The sequence below is a fragment of the Neovison vison genome, chromosome 7 (genome assembly GCF_020171115.1).
Source record: "Neovison vison isolate M4711 chromosome 7, ASM_NN_V1, whole genome shotgun sequence".
Lineage (NCBI taxonomy): Eukaryota > Metazoa > Chordata > Mammalia > Carnivora > Mustelidae > Neogale > Neogale vison.
Window position 1 is genome coordinate 49,745,266 of NC_058097.1, and position 18,462 is coordinate 49,763,727.

Here is an 18,462-nt window from a genome sequence, read left to right on the forward strand (position 1 = left end):
GAGGTATACCATTTTCATGGTCTGGAAGGTTCTGTGAGTTCTTATGGTGTTTCTTCAATGTACTTTGTACTTTTTATAAGATAAAATGTACCCTCTTCAAGTGTGCATCTCTAGGACTTATGACAAATGTATACCTCCACAATGGAGACAAAGAACAAAAATACCATTCCACATGGGATTCCTGGAACCTCAGCTCCAGGTAAACACTGGTATAGTCTCTGTCATGGTGAATTAATTCGACCTATTTGAGAATTTCCTAGAAATGTACTCATTTGCGTGTTCTGTATTCTCTCACTTAGCATACTGCTTTTGAAATGGACCCAAGTTGTGTTTGTAGTTCATAACACATGATTACTAAGTATAGTGCCATGATATGAGTGTACTATAACCTCTTATTTATTCACCATTTGATACATAGTTGAGATTTTCAAGTTTTGGCTATGTGAAAGTGAAACTTCTTATGGACATATTTCCATTCTCTTGAGTATATACAAGTAGCATAATTGTGAAACTCACATAAGATCATGTCAACCATGCTTAGCATAAAAAACAGACATACAAAATGCTAAAGAAGAAAGAAGACCCCTCGCCAAAATGTAATTGTTGGGTCAAAGAGTAACTGCATGCTCCACACTAAGATAAATTGCTAAACTACTCTCCAAAACAGATTGAACCTTTACCAATCCTATCCACCATGTTCCAGAATTCCAGTGGCTCAACACTCTTCTTAACACTTGATGTTGACAGCCTTTTAAATTTTAGTAATTTTAGCAGAAAGGTAGTGTTTTCTCAATGTGCTCTTAAGTTATTAATTTATTCTAATTTAGGCATAGTGATATTCACTTGTTACCTCCTTCAATTCTGTGAAGTTTGATGGATGTATGGAATTATGTAACCATAACCATGGTGAAGACACTGCAGAGTGCCATTCCCCAAAACGTTCTTTCCTCCTGTCCCTTGGTGGAAAGATCCTCCCTCCAACCTTAATCTTTGCAGAAATGCTGGTCTCTTCTCCATCCTTGTAGTTCTGTTGTTTACTGAATGTCATAGAAACAGAATCATACCAAAAAGTAGCCTTCAAAGTCTGGCTTCATTCACTTGGCATGCTGCATTAGAGTGTTCCTCATGTTGCTGGGTGTGTATGCCCATAATTTGTTCCTGTACTTGATGCTGGTATGTCACTGTTTCTGTGTGCCCTCATGTTGCATACACTACCCTGAGGAGACCACTTGGGTTGCTTCTAGGTTTGGAATGACTATGAATAATGGGATGTCCATATTCACTTGCAGGTTTCTGTGGGAACGTATTTTTATTTCTCTTGCGTAAATGTCTAGGCATTGAGTTGCTCGGTCCCATAAGACATGTGTGCCTGGACCCTGCTGGGGATTCCAGACAGTCATAGCCTGCTCCCTCCCCGAGATTCTCAGAATGAACATCTCTAAAGTCTTTGACCTCATCCTGCCAGATGCTCAGAGAAGACACTGGTCATCATACTTGTTCCTCTCTTTACCCCTACCTCCCCCGCATCATTTACAAATCCTGGGGGGGGGGGTTGTTTTGTTGTTGCTTTGTTTTTTAAGATTTTTATTTATTTATTTGACAGAGAGAGATCACAAGTAGGCAGAGAGGCAGGCAAGGGGCAGGGGAGGGGAGCAGGCTCCCTGCTGAGCAGAGAGCCTGATGTGGACCTTGATCCCAGGACCCTGAGATCATGACCTGAGTCAAAGGCAGAGGTTTTAACTACTGAGCCACCCAAGTGCCCCCCAAATCCTGTTTGTTTTATCATCACTATATATCCAAAAATAAAGCCCCCACTCTCCGTGGTTGGAGCCAGCATCATGTTCCACCTGGGTCAGCCAGCAGTGCCCTCCGAATCTCTGTCTTGTGGTCGTGGACCTACTCTGGCTGCTCCTGAGCAAAACAGACATGGGGATTCTATTGAAAGGAAAGTTCAATCATATCTCTGCTCTCCTCAAAGGCTTCCAGATTCTTGCATTTTCTGCAAGGCTCGCATGATTTGCACCAGGACGATGTCTGCACCTCTGTGGGATCTGCACTCCTACCCCTGGGTCTCTACCCCCACGAGGTTTCCTATTCCTCAAGGTCTCCACACCCTCAGGGCCTGCATCCCATGGTATCAGCACCCCCAGTCCCACAGAACCTGCATCCCCACCAGATCAGCACCATCGTCCCAGCATCCCCACCTTGCACTCCTGTGTTCTCAACCCCATCCTCTTGTTTCCACACCAGCCCTCCTCCTGTCTCAGAGCGACTTCACTCACCTTTCCCCATTGTCCATTTCTTGGGATAATTTTCTCTCAGGCAAATACAGAACCTGCTCTGTCACCTGACTTCCAGTCTTTGCTCAAATGTCACCTCCTCAGCTCTTAGTTCCAGAACATGGTCCCCAATATGCCATGTGCACTCAGTCTGCATGACTTTCCTGCAAACACATATTCTACCCAAAGTGCTCTAATATTATTTCTTATTTATTTCTTTTGATTTCTTGTCTCCAGAATGACAGTTCTTGATGACAGAGATTTTGTTGTGATCACTGATGCACCCGAAACCAAAACAAGGTGGCACATAGTAGATGTTCAGTAGTACTTGCTGAAGGAGTCTATTCTTAACTGAATATGACTTGATTCAAAATCATGTGAGTCACACACACACACACACACACACACACACACACACACACACACGGCTAGTTGGCTTTTAAGACTGAGCCTGAAGATGATTAGGACTTGGAGATGCAGGGTTGGGGAGGAAAGGGCACTTCAGGAGAAGAAAGAGCATATGCAAAACCTTGGCCCAGCTGGTTGTGGAGATGTTGCAAGATGCAGCGAGAGGCAGAGATCTCGGTGGAGGGTCCAGTGGGGAGCGGACCATGCCAGACTTCAAACCCAGCCTTGGTCTTGGCCCTGGAGAGGATCCATAGCTCTTCATGCTGTGGAGCAGGTGAATGATAATGGTCTCCCAAGACTCAGTGTGCTGAGGAGAGAGAGGGAGGCTGGAGGCAGGTGGGTTAGAAGTCTGGGGAAGAAAGGAGGCCACAGGTGCAAGTAAGGTCAGGATGGGGAGGAGACTGGCATCAGGATGAGCCTAGGAGGAAGGATGACAAAACTGAGTGATGTACTGGGTCAGGCAGGAGGGAGGGAGGTCACAGTGGAGAGCCACACCCCAGTTCTGGCCTTAGAGAGGAGAGCCCTGTCAACCATGTGAGGGAGACCCCATAGAGAAGTGGCTTTGGGAGGAATGTGGCAGCTCAATTCTGGCCATGCTGAGTGGAGCAATGCTGGGGCCATCACGGAGCAGGTGTTGGTGGGATGTTGGGTGGTGAGCTGCCCACGTCACTCACCTGAGGGATTAACTGGGGGTGGGCTTTGCCTCCTCCAGGCCCCCTGCAGGCCTGGCTGTCTCCTTCCTGAGGAACCTCACTCTGAGAGAAGAGACCAGGGTTTTTCAGTCTAATCATGGGGGTGCAGGGTGAACTGACCCACCCATGTTGCCAGTTAAGGGTTTGGAGGGGTGACTAGGTAAGAGAGGGCAGGTCTGGTCACACAGATTACCTTGAGCTGAGCAGGGACATCCCCCCATGGACACTCAGTGGAATCCTCCTTCCTGCCCCAACCTCAGCCTGTTCAGTCCCTCCTGCACCCGCCTGGGACTCAGCCACATGCCCCCGCCCTCCCTACCTCTCCCCTGCCCCTGGGGCAGTGCTCACATGAGGATGACGAGACAGAGCAGGAGAAACAGGGTCTTGACAGCTGCTTCTGCAATGGCCACCAGAACCACCTCTGCCATGGGCTCTGATTTTACTGTAGTGACATGGGATGAGGAAAGATTCATGGGCTTGAATGCAGCCCTGTGTCCTTCACTCTAGTACGACTCTGGCCGTTGGTTCTCCAGGCGTTCTGGCGTCACTGGATGTGGGACCCCGTTTCTGGGGCTCACCCCTCCACATACACTGCCCTTCCAGCAGGAGGACTGGACAAATATGCAAAAGCTGGACTTCATCAAAGTGAATCGTCTTGTTCACTTGATCCTATTCAGAATGTAAGAAGGCAACCTATGTATTGGGAGGAAATATCTGCCAATCACAGATCTGATAAAGGTGTAGTGTCCAGCACATATAAAGAACACTTACTCAACTACAAAAAGGCAATCAACCCACTTTAAAAAATGGACAAAGGACTTCAAAAGTTTCTCCAGAGAAGATATGCCAATGATAAAAAGTGTCCTTGTGAAAACAAATGACATTAGTCATTACAAAATGCAAATCAGACCACACTACTACAGTCCCTCATAACCACAAATAGGCTATAATTATTTTGAAATAGAAAACAACAATGTTGGGAAGAGTGTGTAGAAAAGGGAACCCTCACACACTTGTGGTGGGGTGAAAAATGGTGCTGCCACTGTGGGAAATAGTCTGGCATTATCCTCAAAAAGTTAAAACACAGAAACTACCCTTGGACCCTGCATTTCCCCTCCTGGACATATGCTCGAGAAAGCTTAAAAGAATGTTCAAACAAAAACGTGTCCTCCAGTGTTCTTAGCATTATCATAGCCCAAAACAGAAACCACCCACATGTCCATCGCCTGATCAGTGGATGGATAGAACATGGTACATCCATGCAATAGAATAGTATCCAGCAAAAAAGAATTGGTACTCATACAAGCTCTATGGATGATCCTTGAAAATGTTTTGGTAAAATGAAAGCCAGACACAAGAAACCATAGTTTGTGGGATTTCATTTAGTTGACATGTTCCCAGTGGGCAAATCCACAGACACAAAAGGCAGGTTCCTGGTTGCAGGGGGTCAGGAGGAGGGGGAATAGGGAATGACTGTCTAAGAGGCAGGGGGTTTCCCATTAGGGATGATGACAATGCAGTGGGGGGGGGGGATGGAATCAGGTAGTAGTGATGGTCCTACAACACTGTGAATGTCCGAGAACCACCTATTGTATACTTTGAAATAGCCAAAATGCAATTTTTCTTATAGGTGAATTTTTCCTCAAGGACACAATATTGCATATATATAAAAAATACTGTATAACAGTTTCCACTTGGTACTGGCAAAGATCAGAACTTTCACCCCATGGAGGGTTGGTGAAAACATAGGCTTTGACCCTGGCTGTTGGGAAAATAAACCCGTCCACTCTCTGTGGAGAAAACTTTGCCTGTCTCTCAAGATTACAAAGAACCTATGATTGAGCTACCCCATAGACACACACACACACACACACACAGGGGCACACATAAATGAAATGAGATGCGAGAGTATTGATTACAGTGTTGCAGTGTTTCTGTTGGTAGAATAAAATGAATGGCATGATTTTCATTAAGAAAAGACACACACTGAATCAGAATCCATCCATGGGAAGGGTACTGCACAGTCTCGGAGGAGATCGAGGACAGTCTGTACTACTGATATCAGAGGACCCCTTAGATCCTCTAGGCAAATACACCAAGGCTCAGAGCAGCCCATGGACACTGGCTACTTCCCAGAAGGAAATTGTACGTCTAAGGACAGAATCTCCTGTATATTTTGGATGTTTGTCCATGTGAATATATCACATGTTCAGAAGTACTTTAAAAAGCAGCTGTTCGGGAGAATAAAAGATGGGACAGGGGGAGTCATGAAGAAATGCATGATAAGGGGCAGATCTACTGGGTTCACGTTGCCCTATTCTCCCTTCTCCTGATGATGGGGTGGGGAGGGATGGGTGCGGAAGAGGGGAGGGGAGCCGATGAGGACAGCTCTCACAGGGACATGGGGGCTGTGGAGGGAGAGGAAACACTGGCTTCACCCAGAGGGGATCTCTGTCATCTCCGTGAGTGCAGAAAGTGGCAGGAACATGACTCTGTGCTGAGGTTTGGAAAAACCCCACTCTCTATACCCAGGGAGGAGGCTCCTTCCTACCTGGGCTGTGTCCCAGGCAGACACCAGTCGTTGGGTTCTGTGTGGCACCTGCAATGGGAAGAGGGGATTTTCCTCTTCAGTGAGGCAGGGGCATGTGAGATACATGTAGGTATCTTCTCCTCACCCCCAGAAACCACAGAAACACAGGAGGGACAGAGCTTGAGTCCTTCTAGGTCCCACACTCAGACAGACCTCCCAATAAAACTCCAAGGCTCCCCAAACTGATCTTCCTGCCCCTCACCCCTTCAGGGAATCGGGCATCCTTGTCCCACACTCACAGGTGACATTGAGCTGGATGGTCCTTTCCACCATCATACCAGCTGCAGGTAGGTACACGTGGCAGGTGAGGTTGGTGCCGTGGTCCTGAGGCCGTGGGATGAGGGTGAGCACTGAGGAGAGGTGAGTCCTGGGGCCCAGGGAGGTGAGAGCAGCTGATGTCCAGAAGAAGAAGGGTGGCGTGCTCCTCTCACAGGCCCAGGGCACAGAGCAGGTCAGGTTCCTGGGGTGTCCAGACTCCAGGGTCCCCGGGATGAGGATGTCAGGTGCGTTGTTCAGAGCTGTGAGGAGATGGGGAGACATGAGATTCAGGAGGAGGGTCCGAGGTGAGACAGAGAATTCTCAGGCTTTGGTCCAACTCCTGCATCTGAACCTTGACATGTGTTACCTCTAACCCCTCCCAGGAAGGGGATGTCCCATCCCAGCTCTGACCCACGACCCCCGTCCTTCCTCGGCAGCCTCTCCTGGGGTCTCCTCCTTACCTGTCACTTGCACGGAAAGCAGGTTCTGTCTATAACTGTAGCTCGGAGAAGACCGTCTCTCCACCCTGAAGAAGTATGTCCCCGAGTCCCTTCTCTGTGCATCTCTGATGTCCAGGGAGCAGTTGTAGGCCTGGGGGTCCCCAAGTAGGAGGAATCGGCCCTGGGTGTCCTCCTGAACTTTACGATCTGGGTTGTTTGTGGCTACTGGAGCACTGTGGTGTACACTGGGCCCTTCCCGGAACCAGTAGCCATGAACAGGGGAAGACGGGGCCCGGTAGTCAGTGGGGTAGGAGAAGCGGCAGGGCACGGAGATGCATAGTCCCTCCTGCACCGTCAGGGATTTCTGCACCTGCAGCTGGTATCTTGAGTACTGAGCCAGGGACCCTGTGGAGAATTGAGGGTCAGCAGCAGCCCCCGTCCACCTGGCCCCCTCCCCTCGGCCCACTCACCTGTCCAGAGCAGGGGTAGAAGCAGCAGCAGCGGCAGCAGCATCTTTGAGATGGAGAGTGTGTGGGCCTCCTGTGGGTGAGGGAGAAGAGGAAGACAGCGGGAGGGAGTCTGAGGGGGACCCACGGGAAGCTGGGGAGGAGCACAGGGCCTTGTGGTTCAGAAGAGGAACGGCAGCTCCAGAGTTCTCTCCGATCTCTACCCAGAGCCGGCCACACCCTTGGCTGGATACCAGGGAGACCCACCCAGAAGGAGAGAGCAGGAGCAGACCCATGTCCTGCCCCTCATCTTGGCACTTACCTCTGGCACCAGGACCTCTGAGGACACGTGAGGCCTGGGACACAGTGAGTCTCCTGAGGTCTCTTCCACCTGAGGGGCTTGTCTGAGCAGAACTGTCTACACTGGGGAGCTAGTCAACTCCTGGCTAGACCTGGAGGATCACAGCCTCATTTAGACCCACAGGGTGTTCTGTCCTTCAAGGTGGAGGATTCTATAGGTCTGTGTGAGCCTCTGAGGCAGAAGAGAAGGGATCCTGGGTGAAGAAAAGGTAGCGGCCATTCATACATTCATTCATTCATTTTCCATGAGCTTAGTGAACATCTGTGTTGGGGAACTGAAGACGAGACAGCTGGATCTGGCCTGGTCCATCCCATGATATGGTCCCCACCCAGGGAGCCACTTCCTCTGTAGACACACCGGACTTTCTCTTTGTCCCTGTGAGGTTCACAGCAGGTCTTTTTAAATGTGTCTGCTAATGAACCATGGAACACTACCTCAAAAACTAATGATGTCCTGTATGGTGACTAACATCACATAATATAAACAAACAAACAAACAAACAAATGTGTCTGCTGGCTTACTGGACATTTTCTAAATATACAGGGATGGGTTCTTTTTCTTTCCCTTCTACTATGCTGATTCATGAAGTTTCAATGGCACCTCCAAAATGAGAACTATGTAGTATCTTCATGTAAATGAGCATGGGAAAAATCTTTTCCCTGAATGCTGTCTATACAGTGGTGCATGGACTAAAGCAGGTTTTTTAGTACCTCATCATTTCCTGGGAAGGAAAAAATCAGCTGATTTTTCATCAGGTGAAATATGGCTCAAAACACATATAATATTACTGCAGAAAACATAAGTGGAACAAATATACAGCTGCAATTAAAATGTCATTTTCCTTCTCTGTGTAGTACATGTCTGGCAAATCATTGATGCCTATCTACACAATATAATATGATATATAATTCATTTGCATCATACAGTTGTAAAATGCTGCAAATGCAGTGGTATCTAACGTATGTTCCTTAAAAATTACTAACATAGGGCTATTTTGTGCCTCATCTGATAAATGAGGAATTGAGTCTCCAATAAGTGAAATAAACTTATTCTAGGTTATCAAAATGTATGATTGTGGCGCATAACAGAAAACCCAAAGTGATTGCTTTACAGTTAACAGAGGTATACCATTTTCATGGACTGGAAGGTTCTGTGAGTTCTCATGATGTTTCTTCAATGTACTTTGTACTTTTTATAAGATAAAATGTACCCTCTTCAAGTATGCATCTCTAGGACTTGTGAAAAATGTATACCTCCACAATGGAGAATTAGAACAAAAATACCACCCCACATGGGTTTCTGGAACCTCATCCCGAGGTAAACATTGATCTAGTCTCTGTCATGGTGAATTAATTTGACCTATTTGAGAATTTTCTAGAAATGTACTCATTTGTGTGTTCTGTATTCTCTCACTTAGCATACTGCTTTTGAAATGGACCCAAGTTGTGTTTGTAGTTCATTATATATGATTACTAAGTATTATGCCATGATATGAATGTACCATAACCTCTTATTTATTCACCAAATTGTAGAGAGTTGGGATTTTCAAGTTTTGGCTATATGAAAGTGAAACTTCTTATGGACATATTTCCATTCTCTTGAGTATATACAAGTAGCATAATTGTGAAACTCACATAAGATCATGTCAACCATGCTTAGCTTAAAAAACAGACATACAAAACGCTAAAGAAGAAAGAAGACCCCTCGCCAAAATGTAATTGTTGGGTCAAAGAGTAACTGCATGCTCCACACTAAGATAAATTGCTAAACTACTCTCCAAAACAGATTGAACCTTTACCAATCCCATCCACCATGTTCCAGAATTCCAGTGGCTCAACACTCTTCTTAACACTTGATGTTGACAGCCTTTTAAATTTTAGTAATTTTAGCAGAAAGTTAGCGTTTTCTCAATGTGCTCTTAAGTTATTAATTTATTCTAATTTAGGCATAGTGATATTCACTTGTTACCTCCTTCAATTCTGTGAAGTTTGATGGATGTATGGAATTATGTAACCATAACCATGGTGAAGACACTGCAGAGTGCCATTCCCCAAAACGTTCTTTCCTCCTGTCCCTTGGTGGAAAGATCCTCCCTCCAACTTTAATCTTTGCAGAAATGCTGGTCTCTTCTCCATCCCTGTAGTTCTGTTGTTTACTGAATGTCATAGAAACAGAATCATACCAAAAGTAGCCTTCAAAGTCTGGCTTCATTCACTTGGCATGCTGCATTAGAGCGTTCCGCATTTTGCTGGGTGTGTATGCCCATAATTTGTTCCTGTACTTGATGCTGGTATGTCACTGCTTCTGTGTGCCCTCATGTTGCATACACTACCCTGAGGAAACCACTGGGGTTGTTTCTAGGTTTGGGCTGACTATGAATAATGGGATGTCCATATTCACTTGCAGGTTTCTGTGGGAACGTGTTTTATTTCTCTTGGACAAATGCCTAGGCATCAAGTTGCTCGGTCCCATAAGACACGTAGGTTTAACTGGGACAAAACCGCCAAACTGTCCTCCACAGTGGCTGTACTGTTTGGTGATCCCACCAGCAGAGTGTGGTGAATTCTGGTTGCTCCACAGTGTCTTCAGTGTTTGACATTACCAGGACTTTTCTTGTATTTGTGTTTGGGTTTTTTTTTTTCTTAGCCATTCTAAGAGGTGTGCACTGGTATCCCATCCTGGTTTTATTCTGGGATTTCCTAAGGACAAGTGGGGATGGGCACGTTTTCATGTACTCGTTTGCCATCCATTGTCCTTCTTTGGTGATGAGGTGGCTGGCTGGTTCAATGTTTGGCTGCTCTGTTTTGACTGGAGTAAAATATGCAGAACAAAAGCTTTACCCTCTAACTGTTTTAACTGTCCAGGTCAGTGGCTTTAAGCCCATTCCTGTTGTTGTTCCACCATCGCCAGTAACCATCTCCACAACTTTTTTTTATCATCCCAATCTGACATTTTGTGCATATCAAATTAATAACCCTTGATTCTCCCTTGTCCCCCAGCATCCCCTGACCCTGGCAACCATCATTCTCTCTTCTGTGTCTATGAACTTGCCTACTCTAGATACGTGATGTAAGTGGAATCCTCCAGGATTTGTCCTTTTGTGACTGGCTTATTGCACTTAGAATAATGTGCTCAATCCATGCTGTAGAATGTGTTGAACTTTCCTTCTTTCCCAGACTGCATAATATGGCACTGTATGGACATACCAGCCTTTGTCTATCTGTTCCTCTCTTGGTAGACCCTTGGGTTGCTTCCACCTTTTAGCGCTTATGAATGATGTCGCCATGAACACAGATGTAGAAACAGCTATTCAATTGCCTGCTTTGGACCCTTTGGGTTTGTACCCAGATGGGAAATTACTGGATCCTATGCTAATCCCATGTTTAATTTTTTGAGGAATTGCCGTACTGATGGCACAGCAAATGCACCATTTACAACCTCAAGAGCAAAACCAGGAGTTCCACTTTCTCTGCATCCATGCCAACACGTGTGATTTTCTGCTTTTTGTTTCTTTTGTTTTTTCATAAGAGCAATCAGAATGAGTATGAAGAGGTTTCTCATTGTGTGCCTGTTGTCTGCATTTTGCTGATATTAGATGTGAGCATCTTCTCATGTGCTTAGCGGTCTTTTGGATACTTTTGGAGAAATATCTGTTCAAATCTTTGCAATTTGTAGTTACAGTGGTTTGTTTTTTCATTGTTGAGATACCATCTTTTATACAATTATGTTTTATTTGCTGACTTATTGCTTTGTCTTGAGAATCTTTGAAATATTTACATACAACTTTCTCATCAGATATGGATTTGTAGGTATTTTCTCTCTGTCATTTTTCTTTTAGCTCTGACAATGGTGGCTTTTACAGAACAGCAGGTCTCTCTTCCCCAAGTCCTGTGTTATGTCTGAGGTGACCCACTAGTGCCTCAGGACATGGAAGAACAGAGTAAAGAAGGTCAGGGGGCCAGATGGGGACATTTGGGGGTGGGAAAATCCTTTGAGCCATGCAGTGGGCTGAATAGTGACCCCAAACATACCCAGGTCTTAATCTGTGGAAATTAGATGTTACCCTACAAGAAACAAGGTCTTTGGAGATGGGACAAAGTTGGGGATCTGGCCTGTGGAGATCATTGTAGATTATCTGGGTTTTGTCCTAAATCTATCAGAGTGTCCTTCTAAAGGGGAAGCAGAGAGTGACTTTCTGCACACAGAGCAGCATGAGGAAACATGACCACAGAGACCCGGAGTGGAGCAGTGACACCCCAGGTTAAGGCATGCTGGCAGCCACCAGCACCCCCAAGAGCAGGAAAAGAATTCTCTCCTTGAGCCTCTGGAGGGCATGGAGCTCAACCACTCTTGATTTCTGGGCAGCAAACCTGATTTAGGACTCTGGGGTTCAGGACATGGCTCCCAAAATGTGTGATTTTGGCATCCTGACCCTTTTAGGCTGAAGGAATTGGAGAACTGGCAGGTGGAGGAAGGACTTTGTGACTATTCCCTCCCTCTACCCAGAGGAAAGGAACATCACAAATCTGATGACAGATGGCAGAGGGATGGATCTGACAGGCAGGTCTCTTCAAGCCACTCCAGTTACCATCCACGGCTAAACCTTTTGTTCTCGGGGCACCTGGGTGGCTCAGTGGGTTAAAGCCTCTGCCTTCAGCTCAGGTTATGATCTCGGGGTCCTGGAATCGAGCCCTGCATCAGGCTCTCTGCTCAGCAGGGAACCTGCTTCCCCCCACCCACCCGCCTGCTTCTCTGCCTACTTGTGATCTCTGTTAAATAAATAAATAAAATCTTAAAACAAAACAAAACAAAAAACAAACTTTTGTTCTCCCAGGTGTGGCTCCAACTTTCTACTCTTCAGCAAATCTAGCAACAACGCCTCAGGTTTAGCCATTTATTGGGGTCTTCATTTCTTTATGAAGGTTCCTGTGCCACATCAATCTCATATGAAATACGTTTGGACACTTTCCTCTGGTTCACCTGTCCTCTGTTACAGAGTCCCAGGGAGATCTCAGCAGGACAGAGGGAAACAGTCTATTTTCTTCATATCACAACTTTCTGACCTTCCTTTGAGAGCTTACATTTCTTCTGTTTTAAGACCCCAAGAGTGTGGCATTTGTTATAAGGGCCTCAGGAATTTAATACAGGCGGGTAATCAGAGATGCTCCCTCCAAGGGGAAGGCAGAAAAAGCAGAAGCTCTCCTTCTCTGGAGCCTTGCTCTGCTCCTCTTTGCAGCAAAGTCCTCATAGGGTGGTCTGTACCCCTCTGCCATCTCCTCTCCTCTGACTCCCCTGAACTTGCTCCAACCACATCTTCATGCCTTTCCTGCCCCTTCTGTCAAATCTGCCATTATTGGGTCCCCAGTGACAAACGTGTCTCCAAGTTCCTCTTTTTCTCTATGTGCTATCAGTCCCTTTCCTCCCTATTGATTGTGCCCTCCCAGGAGCTATGGGATTTGTCATCTCTGCCTGGACCTCTCTGCTGAATCCAGACAGTCACAGCCTGCTCCATCCCCAACATTCTCAGAATGAACATCTGTAAAGTCCTTGACTCTAGCCTCCCAGATGCTCAGAGAAGACACTGGGCATCATACTTGTTCCTCTCTTTACCCCTACCTTCCTCACATCATTTAGAAAATCCTGGGGGTTTTTTGTTTTGTTTTGTTTTGTTGTTTTGTTGTAATTTTTATTCATTTTTTATTTATTTTCAGCATAACAGTATTCATTATTTTTGCACCACACCCAGTGCTCCATGCAATCTGTGCCCTCTCTAATAACCACCACCTGGTTCCCCCAACCTCCCACCCCCCCCCGCCACTTCAAACCCTTCAGATTGTTTTTCAGAGTCCATAGTCTCTCATGGTTCACCTCCTCTTCCAGTTTCCCCCAACTCCCTTCTCCTCTCTAACTCCCCATGTTCTCCATGTTATTTCTTATACTCCACAAATAAGTGAAACCATATGATTTTGTTGTATTTTTTAAGATTTGTGTTTATTTATTTGACAGAGAGAAATCACAAGTAGGCAGAGACACAGGCAGAAAGAGAGGGAGAAGCAGGTTCCCTGCTGAGCAGAGAGCCTGATGCGGGGCTTGATTCCAGGACCCTAAGATCATGACCTGAGCAGAAGGCAGAGACTTAACCCACTGAGCCACCCAGGCATCCCAAGCTATTTTGGTTTTTGGGTTTTTTTTTGTTTATTTATTTATTTATTTATTTGACAGAGAGAGATCACAAGTAGACAGAGAGGCAGGCAGAGAGAGAGGAGGAAGCAGGCTCCCTGCTGAGCAGAAAGCCCGATGCGGGACTCGATCCCAGGACCCTGAGATCATGACCTGAGCCGAAGGCAGCGGCTTAACCCACTGAGCCACCCAGGCGCCCCCCAAGCTATTTTGGTTTTAAGAATGTACCCCATAGGGGGTGGGAGGTTGGGGTACCAGGTGGTGGGTATTATAGAGGGCACGGCTTGCATGGAGCACTGGGTGTGGTGAAAAAATAATGAATACTGTTTTTCTGAAAATAAATAAATTGGAAAAAAAATAATAGCATGTGAGACTGTGGACTGTGAGAAACAAACTGAGGGTTTTGGAGGGGAAGGTGTGGGGAATGGATGAACTTGGTGGTGGGTATTAAGGAGGGCGTGTATTGCATGGAGCACTGGGTGTGGTGTTTAAACAATGAATCTTGGAACACTGAAAAAAAATAAAATAAAATTAAAAAAAAAAAAAAAAAGAATGTACCCCATAGGGGCACCTGGGTGGCTCAGTGGGTTGAGGCCTTTGCCTTCGGCTCAGGTCATGATCTTAGGGTCCTGGAATCAAGCCCCGCATCAGGCTCTCTGCTCAGCAGGGAGCCTGCTTCCTCCTCTCTCTCTGCCTGCCTCTCTGCCTACTTGTGATCTCTGTCTGTCAAATAAGTAAATAAAATCTTAAAAAAAAAAGAATGTACCCCATAGATACACACACACAGACACACACACACACACACACACACACGGGCAGGTGTACATGAAATGAGATGCAAGAGTATGGATTACAGTGTTGCAGTGTTTCTGTTGGTAGAAGAAAATGAATGCCATGATTTTCCATTAAGAGAAGACACACTGGGACGCCTGGGTGCTTAGTGGGTTCAAGTCTCTGCCCTCAGCTCAGGTCATGATCTCAGGGTCCTGGGATTAAGCCCCGCATCGCAAACACACTAAGGCTCAGAGCAGCCCATGGACACTGGCTACTTCCCAGAAGGAAATTGTACGTCTAAGGACAGACTCTCCTGTATATTTTGGATGTTTGTCCGTGTGAATATGTTATGTGTTCAGAAGTACTTTTTTTAAAAAATTTTTTTAAATAAGCAGCTGTTCGGGAGAATAAAAGATGGGACAGGAGGAGTCATGAAGAAATGCATGATAAAGGGCAGATCTGCTGGGTTCACGTTGCCCTATTTTCCCTTCTCCTGATGACGGGGTGGGGAAGGAAGGGTGCGGAAGAGGGGAGGGGAGCTGATGAGGACAGCTCTCACAGGGACATGGGGGCTGGGGAGGGAGAGGAAACACTGGCTTCACCCAGAGGGGATCTCTGTCATCTCCGTGAGTGCAGAAAGTGGCAGGAACATGACTCTGTGCTGAGGTTTGGAAAAACCCCACTCTCTATACCCAGGGAGGAGGCTCCTTCCTACCTGGGCTGTGTCCCAGGCAGACCCAGTTGTTGGGTTCTGTGTGGCACCTGCAATGGGAAGAGGGGATTTTCCTCTTCAGTGAGGCAGGGGCATGTGAGATACATGTAGGTATCTTCTCCTCACCCCCAGAAACCACAGAAACACAGGAGGGACAGAGCTTGAGTCCTTCTAGGTCCCACACTCAGACAGACCTCCCAATAAAACTCCAAGGCTCCCCAAACTGACCTTCCTGCCCCTCACCCCTTCAGGGAGTCAGGCATTCTTGCCCCACACTCACAGGTGACATTGAGCTGGATGGTCCTTTCCACCATCACACCAGCTGCAGCGAGGTACACTTGACAAGTGAGGCTGGTGCCGTGGTCCTGAGGCTGTGGGGTGAGGGTGAGCACCGAGGAGAGGTGAGTTCTGGGGCCCAGGGAGGTGAGGGCAGAGGACGTCCAGGAAAAGGTGGGCAGTGTGCTCCTCTCACAGGCCCACAGCACAGAGCAGGTCAAGTTCCTGGGGTGTCCAGACTCCAGGGTCCCCAGGATGAGGATGTCAGGTGTGTGGTTCAGAGCTGTGAGGAGATGGGGAGACATGGGAATCAGGAGGAGGGTCCAAGATGGAGACCCTGAGAGAAGCCTCAGGCTTTGGTCCAGCTCCTGCTTCTGAACCTTGACACGTGTAACCTCTAACCCCTCCCAGGAAGGGGGGTCCCATCCCAGCTCTGACCCACGACCCCCATCCTTCCTCTGCAGCCTCTCCTGGAGTCTCCTCCTTACCTGTCACTTGCACAGAGAACTGGTTCTGTGTGTAACTGTAGCTCACAGAAGACCCTCTCTCCACTCTGAAGAAGTATGTCCCCGAGTCCCTTCTCTGTGCATCTCTGATGTCCAGGGAGCAGTTGTAGGCCTGGGGATCCCCGAGGAGGTGGAATCGGTCCTGGATCTCCTCCTGCACCCTACGATCTGGGTTGTTTGTGGCCACTGGAGCATCTTGGTGTGCAATGGGCCCTTCACGGAACCAGTAGCCATGAACAGGGGAAGGCGAGGTCCAGTAGGATGGGGAGTAGGAGTAGGAGAAGCGGCAGGGCACGGAGATGCACAGGCCCTCCTGCACCTTCACCGTGTCCTGCACTTGCAGCCATAATTCTGAGCCCTGGGCCAGGGACCCTGCGGAGATCGAGGGTCAGCAGCAGCCCTCGCCCACCTGACTCCCTCCCCTCGGCCCACTCACCTGTCCAAAGCAGGGGTAGAAGCAGCAGCAGCATCTTTGAGATGGAGGGTGTGTGGGCTTCCTGTGGGTGAGGGAGAAGAGGGAGACAATGGGAGGGAGGCTGAGGGGGACCCACGGGAAGCTGGGGAGGAGCACAGGGCCTCGTGGTTCACAGAAGAGGAAATATAGCTCCAGAGCTCTCCCCGTTCTCTATGCAGAGCCAGCCACGCCCTTGGCTGGATACCAGGGAGACCTACCCGGGAAGGAGAGAGCAGGAGCAGACCCATGTCCTGCCTCTCATCTCGGCATTTCCCTCTGGCACCAGAGCCTGGACCAGGACCTCTGAGGACATGTGAGGCCTGGGACACAGTGAGTCTCCTGAGGTCTCTTCCATCAGAGGGGCTTGTCTGAGCAGCACCGTCTACATTGGGGAGCTAGTCAATTCCTGGCTAGACCTGGATGAGGGTCACAGCCTCATCTAGATCCTCGGGTGTTCTGTCCTGCAAGGTGGAGGATTCTATAGGTCTGTGTGAGCCATTGGGGCAGAAGAGAAGGGATCCTGGATGAAGAGAAGGCAGCAGCCATTCATACATTCATTCATTCATTCTCCATGAGCTTAGTGAACATCTGTGTTGGGGGAACTGGAGACAAGACAGCTGGACCTGGCCTGGTCCATCCCTTGACACAGTCCCCACCCAGGGAGCCACTTCCTCCATAGACACACCAGACTTTCTCTTTGTCCCTGTGAGGTTCACAGCTGCAGACACCTGGTCTTTTTAAATGTGTCTGCTAATGAACCATGGAACACTACCTCAAAAACTAATGATGTCCTGTATGGTGACTAACATCACATAATATAAACAACCAAACAAACAAACAAATAAATAAATAAATGTGTCTGCTGACCTACTGGATATTTTCTAAATATACAAGAATGGGTCCTTTTTTCTTTCCCTTCTACTACGCTGATTCATGAAGTTTCAATGGCATCTCCAAAATGAGAACTATGTGGGTTCTTTATGTAAATGAGTCATGGGAAAATCTTTCCCATGAATGCTGTCTATACAGTGGTGGGTGGACTGAAGCAGGTTTTCTAGTTCCTCATCATACAGACTAGCATTTCCTGTGATGTAAAAAATTAGCTTCTCAAGGTGAAATGTGGCTCAAAACACATATTACTGCAGAAAACATAGTGGAACAAATATACAGCTGCAATTAAAATCACAGGTTCTGCCTATGTGATTTTCCATCTCTGTGGAGTGTGCATCTGGCAAATCATTGATGTCTATCTACGCAATATAATATGACATATAGTTCATTTGCATCATACAGTTGTAAAATGTTGCAAACGCAGTGTTATCTAAAGTATGTTCCTTAAACATTACTAACATAGAGCTATTTTTCACCTCATCTGATAAATGAGGAATTGAGTCTCCAATAAGTGAAATCACACCTTATTCTAGGTTATCAAAAGGTAGGATTGTGGCACATAACAGAAAACCCAAAGTGATGAATTTACAGTAAAGGGAGGTATACCATTTTCATGGACTGGAATGTTCTGTGAGTTCTCATGGTGTTTCTTCAATGTACTTTGTACTTTTTATAAGATAAAATGTACCCTCTTCAAGTGTGCATCTCTAGGACTTATGAAAAATGTATACCTCCACAATGGAGACAGAGAACAAAAATACCATTCCACATGGGTTTCTGGAACCTCAGCCCCAGGTAAACGCTGATATAGTCTCTGTCATGGTGAATTAATTTGACCTATTTGAGAATTTCCTAGAAATATACTCACTTGTGTGTTCTGTATTCTCTCACTTAGCATACTGCTTTTGAAATGGACCCAAGTTGTGCTTATAGTTCATAACACATGATTACTAAGTATTATGCTATGATATGAGTGTACTATAACCTCTTATTTATTCACCTATTGATAGACAGTTGAGATTTTCGAGTTTTGACTATGTGAAAGTGAAACTTCTTATGGACATATTTTCATTCTCTTGAGTATATACAAGTAGTATATACTCAAGTAGAGTATACTCACGTAAGATCATGTCAACCATACTTAGATTAAAAAACAGACATACGAAATGCTAAAGAAGAAAGAAGACCCCTTCTC

The 18,462-nt window shown here is 46.6% G+C and overlaps 2 protein-coding genes across 3 annotated transcripts; both read right to left on the bottom strand.

Annotated features, from left to right (window-relative positions):
* Window positions 1-2,754: 2,754 nt before the first annotated feature.
* Window positions 2,755-7,193, bottom strand: LOC122911762 (myeloid cell surface antigen CD33-like). 2 transcript variants are annotated; one of them, XM_044256766.1, is made up of 7 exons: window positions 7,138-7,193; window positions 6,689-7,072; window positions 6,209-6,487; window positions 5,931-5,978; window positions 3,728-3,821; window positions 3,362-3,442; window positions 2,755-2,994 (listed from the first exon to the last, which is right to left on the bottom strand). In XM_044256766.1, the coding sequence occupies exons 1-6, from the start codon at window positions 7,178-7,180 to the stop codon at window positions 3,370-3,372; spliced, it is 921 nt and encodes a 306-aa protein (XP_044112701.1). In that variant the 5' UTR covers window positions 7,181-7,193; the 3' UTR covers window positions 2,755-2,994; window positions 3,362-3,369. The 2 variants fall into 2 exon arrangements, with proteins under 2 accessions (XP_044112701.1, XP_044112700.1); XM_044256765.1 differs by lacking the exon at window positions 2,755-2,994 and adding an exon at window positions 3,006-3,105.
* A 7,770-nt stretch (window positions 7,194-14,963) lies between these two features.
* LOC122911763 (myeloid cell surface antigen CD33-like) lies at window positions 14,964-16,392 on the bottom strand. Its single transcript, XM_044256767.1, has 4 exons — window positions 16,332-16,392; window positions 15,905-16,273; window positions 15,421-15,699; window positions 14,964-15,190 (listed from the first exon to the last, which is right to left on the bottom strand). The coding sequence occupies exons 1-4, from the start codon at window positions 16,390-16,392 to the stop codon at window positions 15,027-15,029; spliced, it is 873 nt and encodes a 290-aa protein (XP_044112702.1). The 3' UTR covers window positions 14,964-15,026.
* Window positions 16,393-18,462: the final 2,070 nt, after the last annotated feature.

What these genes read in the sequence shown, in the direction of transcription:
- LOC122911762 (XM_044256766.1), bottom strand. Translation starts at nt 7,180, where the DNA reads ATGCTGCTGCCGCTGCTGCTGCTTCTACCCCTGCTCTGGACAG. An exon ending in GCTTTCCGTGCAAGTGACAG is followed by an intron (nt 6,488 to 6,688) that starts GTAAGGAGGAGA and finishes ATCTCCTCACAG; the next exon opens with CTCTGAACAACGCACCTGAC. An exon ending in CTGCCTGGGACACAGCCCAG is followed by an intron (nt 3,822 to 5,930) that starts GTAGGAAGGAGC and finishes ATGTCACTACAG; the next exon opens with TAAAATCAGAGCCCATGGCA.
- LOC122911763 (XM_044256767.1), bottom strand. Translation starts at nt 16,392, where the DNA reads ATGCTGCTGCTGCTTCTACCCCTGCTTTGGACAGGTGAGTGGGCCGAG. An exon ending in GGCCGAGGGGAGGGAGTCAG is followed by an intron (nt 16,274 to 16,331) that starts GTGGGCGAGGGC and finishes CCCAGGGCTCAG; the next exon opens with AATTATGGCTGCAAGTGCAG. An exon ending in GTTCTCTGTGCAAGTGACAG is followed by an intron (nt 15,700 to 15,904) that starts GTAAGGAGGAGA and finishes ATCTCCTCACAG; the next exon opens with CTCTGAACCACACACCTGAC.